This window comes from Gekko japonicus, unplaced genomic scaffold (genome assembly GCF_001447785.1).
Source record: "Gekko japonicus isolate JY-2015 unplaced genomic scaffold, Gekko_japonicus_V1.1 scaffold205, whole genome shotgun sequence".
Taxonomy (NCBI): Eukaryota; Metazoa; Chordata; class Lepidosauria; order Squamata; family Gekkonidae; genus Gekko; species Gekko japonicus.
In genome coordinates this window covers 866502-875439 of record NW_015175976.1, presented here as the reverse complement: position 1 = coordinate 875439, position 8938 = coordinate 866502, and the positions used below count along the sequence as shown (strand labels likewise).

The window sequence follows — 8938 nt, the reverse complement described above, 5'->3', positions numbered from 1 at the left end:
CAGCAGCTACCCTGCGAGTTTGGAGCCTCTCCCTCAAACCCCCTCCCCTCCACCCCCCAGAATATACCCTATGTTTTCGCCTTTGACTTCAATGGCCCATAGGATATAATGGGGCCGAAACTGACATTTGGCTGGCCCTTTTTCTGGCCCAGCGTTCTAGCGCGGAGCCTGAAAAAGGCAGGGAGGGCAGCTCAGCAGTCCCCCCATGGGCGTTGCAGCTGCTGCCGAGAACAGTGGCAGGGGGCATAACTTTTTAAGGAACCCCGAAGGAGAGCTGGGGGAGCCAAAATAACCTCCACGCAAGAGGTAGAATTTGCCCCTATGAGTCCAAGGCCACCTCAGGGAGGCAAGGGAATGTTTCCCCCCACTGCCCCCCCCCTGCGCGGGCGGGTGTCGCAGGCGCCGAGAACAGTGGCGGCCATAACTTTTTAAAGAGCCCCTGCGGAGAGCTGGGGGAGCCAGAATGACCTCTCGTGTGTGATGAGCGGCAACGCCACTCGGACCTCACGCGAGAAGTGGAATTTGTGCCTACAAGTCCAAGGACACCACCCCGGGGCTCAGGGAGGCGAGGGAGACGCGGGCGCGGAGAACAGCGGTGGCGGCCATAACGTTTTAAAGAGCCCCTCCAGAGAGCTGGGGGAGCCGGAATGACCTCTGGCGTGTGATCATTCGAACTGGCGGCACAGAGGGTTGAACTTGGGCCTTCCGCCCTGCCAAAGGCAATGCTCTTCCGTGAAGCCACAGCCCCAGTTCACAGTCCAAACATCCAGCTTGGTGCCCGAAGGGGTGGTGGTGTTTGTTTAATGCTTGCTTTGAGAAAAAACAGTAACCTTTCCCCTCCACGCACGCACACTTTTATTTATATCAAGATGGGAAGCCGTGTTTGTCTGTAGAAAAGCGCAAGAGTCCAGGAGCCACCTTAAAGACGCACAAAAATATGTGGCAGAGGGGATGAGTCCCTCCTCAGGTATCTGAAGAAGTGAGCGGCGACTGAGGAAAGCTCACCCCCTGCCACATATATTGTGAGTCTTTAAGGTGGCTCCTGGACTCTTGTTTCTCTTCGCACGCCCATACGAGGAGAGGGCGCGCTTTCTAAGTCCCGCCAACGCTTTTCTTTTCCTTCAGTTCCAAGAGAGGCGAAACTCTGGGCCGGCGGGGGCGAAGTTCGCGTGGCCTCGCCCTACTCCGCCCCGCCTCGGCCGCTGCTTCTCAACCTCCTCTCAGCGCTCGGGGCTCCATGGCGCGATGGGAGCCGGAGGCGCTGTCGACCCGCGGGCCGCTCTGCGAGTTGTGCGCGCCTCAGGAGGAGCCGAGGACGGCGGCGTGGACCTGCCTGACCTGCCTGAGCTCGTTCTGCGGGGCCCACGCGCGGCCCCACCCGGGCGCGGAGGACGCTGGCGGCGTGGCCGGCCCGGCTTTCCGAGGCCACCGCGTGTGCCCGGCCGAGGAGGCGGCGGAGGAGCTGCGGAGCCTGCGGGAACTGGCGCGCTCGTGCGCAGACCACCGCGGCCGCCCCTTGGAGCTCTTCTGCGAGGAGTGCGCGCTCTGCGTGTGCGCGCTCTGCCCGGCGCTGGGCCCCCACCGCGGCCACCGGGTCAGCCTCATCGCCCAGGCGGCCGGACGGAAACAGGTAAGGGAGGCTCCAAAGAGGCCGCCGCTTCTGTGCCTCCTGGGTGGGAGACTGTGGCTTTTCTGTGGTGTCAAAGGAACACAGAAGGCCAGTTGAGCTTCCTCTCTTGGGCGCACACGCTCAGTGGAATGCGAAAATAGGGGTGTCTCGTGTCTCGGAACCTCAACGAGGCTGCCAACTCTTTCGCTAGCCTCTGCTCCTGTGCTTTTTAAACCTCAGTTTGTTTTCCCGCCACGAATTTGGCTACTAAGATTTTCTGTGGCATGGAGAACTTTTGCCCTGGGGGTTGTGTAGATCAAGTGGCTGTTAAGAGCACAGGAGCAGGCCAGTGGTAGTTTTGCTTATGGTCAGTTGGCACCTCGCACTACGCAGTGTCTTCCATTATAAATAATCCCAGAGGATTATATATAATCCCTGTTGGCCTTTTGCTGCAGAATCGAACAGGAGTCCAGTGGCACCATAAAGACAAGCTACATTTATTCCAGTTTAAAGCTTTTCCTGTGGAGGGAAGATGGGATAGTATAGGTCGATCTCATCAGATCTTGGAAGCTAAGCAGAGTCAGTGCTTGGAAGGGAGACCGCCAGGGAAGACTCTGCAGAGAAAGACAAGGGCAAACTGCCTCTGCTTCTCACTTGTCTTGAAAGTGCCTTGCTGGCGTCTCCCTCCCTCCCTCCCTCCCTGGCTCAAGAAAGTTTATGCTGGAATGAACCTTGTTAGTCTTGAATGTGCCAGTTGACTTCTGTTTTATTTTTCATATTGGACAGGTAGCCTTCTTGCAAGTGCTGGGAAAACAATACCGCCTCATGCCATCCTTCCCCCTCCCCTGGGCTTTTCTGGACAGCAACGCTGCATCTTGAGTCTCCTGCACTTCTTAGCTGTAGGGAATCCAGATGTTTTGCGGACTCAAAACGATTCCACTCCCCAAGAATCAGCAAAGGAAGAAGGAATCAGCTTTCCTGCTCCCGTAGGCACTGAGTGCTGTATGTGCATTGCATGCAGTGACTTCTTATAAGACGCAAATGTGCCCCTTTTCATGGTACATTTGTATGTCTTGGTGTGTGGTGCGAGAATTACATTGTAAGGACAGAAATATTGTGTCTGCCAGGGATCCCCCAGCCTTTTTATTTAGCTTGCAGTTATCTTTGGCATTCTGACACAGGATGGGGGGGCCTGTGGAGGAGTGGGGAATCAAACCCAGTTCTCCCAGATTAGAGTCCACACTCCTAACCACTACACCAAACTGGCTTTCTTAAACCAGTAACTTAAAAAAATATATGTTGCTGAAGGCATTTAAAAATACACTGGAAAGAGGAGTGAGAGAGAATAAAACAACACTGTAGAGGCAGCTGCCACTGAAACAATGTTATTTTAATCTGCCTGGATCTCCAGTGGCCAATCAAAAGCTGTGTTGGGCAAATGCCTGCCCTCGCCCCCCCTCACTTGCTAACAACACTTTGTGGGCACCAGGAAAGGTGTGGTGGACCCCAAAGCACTCATGAGGAGGAGGAGAAGAGGAGATTGGATTTAGACCCTACCCTTCACTTTGAGTCTCAGAGTGGCTTACAATCTCCTTTCCCTTCACCTCCCCACAGCAGACACCCTGTGAGGTAGGTGGGGCTGAGAGAGCTCTGACAGGACTGCTTTTGCGACAACAGCTCCAAGAGAACTTGTGACTGATCCAAGGTCACACCAGCAGCTGCATGCAGAGGAGTGGGGAATCAAACCTGGTTCTCCCAGATTAGAGTCCACACTCCTAACCACTACACCAAACTGGCTCTTACCGTGTGGGGTATGCAATTTGGGAGTTTATAATAAAATATCTATTTTTCTGTCACTGTGAATTGGTTCCAGTATACCAACCAACTCGCATTCTTCATCTATTGGTTACTCTTCCAAGAATAGGCAAACCCCCTCACTATTTTTTTTTTTAGCTTGCAGTTATCTTTGGGATTCTGACACAGGATGGGGGGGGTGCAACCAAAAAAATGGCTGCCAAAGGAGATGGAGCCAATCACAAAAGGGGTGCTGCCGGAGGTGGAGTCACACACACGGAGGAAGCCCAATTGCAGGGGGGGAAGGGGGATTTAAAAATACACTGGAAAGAGGAGTGAGAGAGAATAAAACAACACTGTAGAGGCAGCTGCCACTGAAACAATGTTATTTTAATCTGCCTGGATCTCCAGTGGCCAATCAAAAGCTGTGTTGGGCAAATGCCTGCCCTCGCCCCCCCTCACTTGCTAACAACACTTTGTGGGCACCAGGAAAGGTGTTGGTGGACCCCAAAGCACTCATGAGGAGGAGAAGAAGAGGGGATTGGATTTACTTCTTATAAGACGCAAATGTGCCCCTTTTCATGGTACATTTGTATGCCGGTGTGTGGTGCGAGAATTACATTGTAAGGACAGAAATATTGTGTCTGCCAGGGATCCCCCAGCCTTTTTTTTTTTTAGCTTGCAGTTATCTTTGGGATTCTGACACAGGATGGGGGGGGTGCAACCAAAAAAATGGCTGCCAAAGGAGATGGAGCCAATCACAAAAGGGGTGCTGCCGGAGGTGGAGTCACACACACTGAGGAAGCCCAATTGCAGGGGAGGAGGGTGTAATTTAAAAATACACTGGAAAGAGGAGTGAGAGAGAATAAAACAACACTGTAGAGGCAGCTGCCACTGAAACAATGTTATTTTAATCTGCCTGGATCTCCAGTGGCCAATCAAAAGCTGTGTTGGGCAAATGCCTGCCCTCGCCCCCCCTCACTTGCTAACAACACTTTGTGGGCACCAGGAAAGGTGTGGTGGACCCCAAAGCACTCATGAGGAGGAGGAGAAGAGGAGATTGGATTTAGACCCTACCCTTCACTTTGAGTCTCAGAGTGGCTTACAATCTCCTTTCCCTTCACCTCCCCACAGCAGACACCCTGTGAGGTAGGTGGGGCTGAGAGAGCTCTGACAGGACTGCTTTTGCGACAACAGCTCCAAGAGAACTTGTGACTTATCCAAGGTCACACCAGCAGCTGCATGCGGAGGAGTGGGGAATCAAACCTGGTTCTCCCAGATTAGAGTCCGCACTCCTAACCACTACACCAAACTGGCTCTTACCATTTTGGGTATGCAATTTGGCAGTTTCTAATGAAATATCTATTTTTCTGTCCCTGTGAATTGGTTCCAGTATACCAACCAAGAATAGGCAAACCCCCTCACTATTTGAGTTGCCTTTGTGCTGTCAGCAACACTGAAAGGAATAACCATGGTGGTTCATGTTTTGCAAATGTGGAATGGAAACCTGAGTTAATTTTGTCCAGGATTGTTCAGGAATTAGTCATGCACTCATTCGTTTTTGAACCATGTTTCAAATGGCGAAGTACAGTTGTGGAATCAAATGTGAATGGTGTACAGGTGCCTCAATGGCCAGGTTCCGACAAACGTGATACCCCCCCCACACACACACACACACACAAAACCCCTTTTGGTATATATTAAAACAAAACAGTTGATACTTGGCACTTTTTGTCCCAGAGCTGAAAAAGCAAAGCAGGAGTCTGTTTCTGTAAGCCACTGGCAGAACCCAAGAACACACCAGTACCAAAGTAGCTTTAAAAAAACAACAACCCGCTCTTAGCTCACTGATTAAAATTGGTCCCCACTGATCACTCAATGAAAACAAGCATGTAAGGAACCACCTGACACCAGGTAAAGAAGCCCTTGTCCACAGGAAGAGACAGAGCTCTCTCCTTTAGTCCCTGTAGGCTGATGGTTTGCCGCAGATGGTTCATGTGAGTGTGCAGAGGCAGGCAGTCTAGTAAACATTATTGTGGGTTAGTATTTTGCGGTGTGAGGGGAATTTAGTCTCAGGGCTAGTCCAAAGCTTGGAATAGATGGGTTAAATACGATAACCCTAATTGTTTGCACGCAAATATAAGCAGTTTTGCAGACTCTTAATGCTTTGGGCAACCAGGCCTTCATCACAGAATTTTTAGCAGGAGCCTTTCAAACCTGAATGATCTAAGCTGATGACAGCTGCTGCTGATGTGAAATAATGGCTAAGACTGAGGACTAAATTAGGAAGACTCTGATCTGAGCATTGCCTTTGCCATAAACTGGGCAGCCCCTAACTAATGTGAGGCAGAGATAACAACAGTATACGTGGCATTCTTATCCCACTCTTCCTTCCAGGAGCTCAGAGCAGTCAGCATTGTCCGCCTCTCCCTGTTCCATTTTGCCCTCACAACAACCCTGTGAGGTAGACTAAGGTGAGAGAGACTGTTCCAAAGTTACTCAAGGAGCTCCTTGGCTTGGGTGAGGAGATCTGTCAGATAACGAAAAACCAAGGTCATTATTGGTCATAGATTTTGCAGAAGAAAGAAGGGGATGGATCAAGGAATGACGTATGTTGCACAGAGTCAGGTTCATTGTAAAGACAGGTACAGACTCTTTCTTTATAAGGAATACCCTTATGTCTGCCTGTCAAAATAGCCGAGTGGAAGAAATTGAACCTGGCAAGCATGAAAGCTCTACAGTTGTGAGGGGTTTACCAAATTAGAAAGGTACTGCGCCATAGAATCTTGTGTGGGGAAAAGACTCCAGAGCTACCAGCATTAATAACTTGAGCTTCAGTGTCCCAAATCCTCTTTCAGACAATCCGAAGAATATCCATTTCAGCAGAATTGGCAAAAAAAAATCCAGATCAATACCAATGGATTTGATTTTAGACACTATGAACTGGGACCAATTTGAGGTGTAAGGGTCTGCAGGGAGGAGAGCAATAAGATTTGAACTGTTCTACTCAGAAGTCAGTCCCATGTTATGAAGTGGGGCTTATTCCTAGGAAATTGCCTTCAAGGTTGCACCCTGGGTCTTTTAACTCATAATCCAACAGTGTAATCACCGCACCACATTGGCTGTCTCTGATAACCTTCCTTACAGAGTTCTTGTAAGGGTTATTTTAAAAAAGTGAATGGAAGTGCCTTGAGCGCTTGACAGCACTATACAAATGCTGAGTATTTATTTCCTGCTGCTTTCGGAAGTAGTAACAAGTTTGGTGAGAAGATCCATTCGTTGCCATCTTATTTCCCATATAATTCAACCACTCCCTTCCCTTGTGCCAGACTGCTAAACAGTTTTAAAGAACTGGTTTGTTGTAGCAAGTGAGGACTGTTTTTCACTTACTCTGCAGGCCTGTTATTCCTACAGTAACCCAGATTATCTGGGCAAGGATGGAGGGGAAGTGTAAGCTTTCCATAGACAGCTGGCCCCGCTGGAGATGGAATGCTGGGTTAGATTGAACGTTGATCTGATCCAGCCAGGCTCTTCTTTACCATGTCTAATTCTGAACTCTGCACAAGGATGTGGATCAAAAAATCCACACAGTGTGGCCCACATGAGGATAGGGGACGTGTTTCTACAAACCTGGGAGAATTCCCAGGTTTTTCAGGGGGGAAAAAATCTGAAACCTAAAAATAAAGGTTAAAAAAACTCAAATCATAGACATGGTGTTTGTGCAAGTGTAAATATGAACACCTTTTTTTTGGTAGCACAATTCGAATTCTTGCGAGGCTACACCATGAGATCTGTGGCTGTTTTGGGATCGCTAGACAGCCCCAAACAACGTTGCTGAGGTTTCCATATGAGGGATAGAGCCTGAAATAGGTAGGTAGGTAGGTAGGTAGGAAAATGGGAGTCAAGGAAGCATGGGAAAGAGAGGGGAGGAGGGACCAGAGGGAAAATGGAAGACTGGGGAGGGGACTTAAGTGAGGGGGCAGGACCAGAGGGAAAGGGGCAGGTCACAGGTGTTGCCTGGGGGAGGAGGACCAACAGTGGGGGGGGGATGTGATTTCCCCCCACCATGCAAGTCCTTGCAGTTTCCCTACTGGAGCTTTATATTAATAGTAGAACTGTGATGAAAATAAGCTGCTATTTCAGTTGCGTGCTTTCTTACACACAACACAGGCGATCATGGCGTCATATCTGAAGCAGTTATCAATGAAGAAGCAGCAGGAGATTGACAACACGAAGCATATTGAAAAAGCTACTAATGAACTTAAGGTGAGGTGAAAATGGAAAATGTTCTTTTATTCCTTATACGCACATGGGTATCCACAGCTTTGAATATGGGTCCCTGCCCGTAGGAATTTGCAGTCTGAATTCACCAGAAGAGGAGACCAAGGGAAATAGACAAGACACCATTTGTGGATCTCTTTTCATTTATTCAGAACTGTGTACCTGCTTAATTTTTTTTTTTTTAGAAAGGCTGGAGGAAGGCCTGGGTGGCTGTCATCACCATCCCAACATGGTTTACTGTTTTATCTGTCTGGCACCTAAAATGATTTTTAAATCACTGTTTTATTAATTTTTCCAATAACAGGATTCTTCTCTCACAATGCTGACAACTGTGTATGGCGCAGGTGTGAACTTTTACATTAAAAGTTATAAAGGATGTTCAGTGGATGACAGAGAATCCTCAACTCAAATTGTACTGATGTATATTTATGTCTTCTAGAATATTTTAATCCTCAGTAAAAACTTGTCTTTTCTTAACTGCCCCCCCCCCATTATATGCAGAATTCATCCATGTCACTAACTTTGCTGTGCATCTTGTCTTTCTGAACCATTCTTTTATGGAAGGAACATTTGCAGGAAATTAGTGGTTTTGCAGGAATGAATGTGTTTTGCCAATGTCTAGAACATAGATATTCCAGCAACACCGTTAATGTACTCTAAGAACACAATATCCAGGCTCAATGCTATAGTAGTCCTGATTATATACAAATTAGGGCTGGACTCGATGTTACAAAGGGAAGGAACTTGTTTCCTGCCTTTTTATTTCTCTTGTTAATTCTCCTAAAGCATCGCTGGATGATGCTTAACCTTCCCCCTCCCCATCCGCCAGTTCCTTTATGTTGGCACGCCTTAATGCCTTACCACAGAGTATGGCCAGGGAGGTATCTTAAGATGCCATACTCTGATAGATTGAGATGGGCAGCCGTGTTAGTCTGTCTGCAGCAGTAGAAAAGAGCAAGACTCCAGTAGCGCCTTAAAGGTAAAGGTTCCCTTGCTCGAAAGCCAGTCGAATCCGACTCTAGGGTTGCAGTGCTCATCTCCGTTTCAAAGCCGAAGAGCCAGCGCTGTCCGAAGACGTTTCCGTGGTCATGTGGCCGGCATGACTAAACACCAAGGCGCACGGAACGCTGTTACCTTCCCACCGAAGTGGTACCTATTTATCTACTTGCAATTTCTTGCTTTCGAACAGCTAGGTTGGCAGGAGCTGGAACTAGAGACGGGAGCTCACTCCGTCTTGCGGCACACTCGGGTCTC

At 48.8% G+C, this 8938-nt stretch overlaps 1 protein-coding gene across 1 annotated transcript in view; it reads left to right on the top strand.

The window, feature by feature from the left end:
• Positions 1-1237: 1237 nt before the first annotated feature.
• LOC107122990 (tripartite motif-containing protein 14-like) overlaps positions 1238-8938 on the top strand; it is a 23722-nt gene continuing 16021 nt past the window's right edge. The window contains exons 1-2 of the mRNA XM_015426142.1: positions 1238-1630; positions 7574-7669. Of these exons, the coding sequence (XP_015281628.1) occupies positions 1238-1630; positions 7574-7669 (489 nt within the window). The remainder of the gene's footprint in view (positions 1631-7573; positions 7670-8938) is intronic.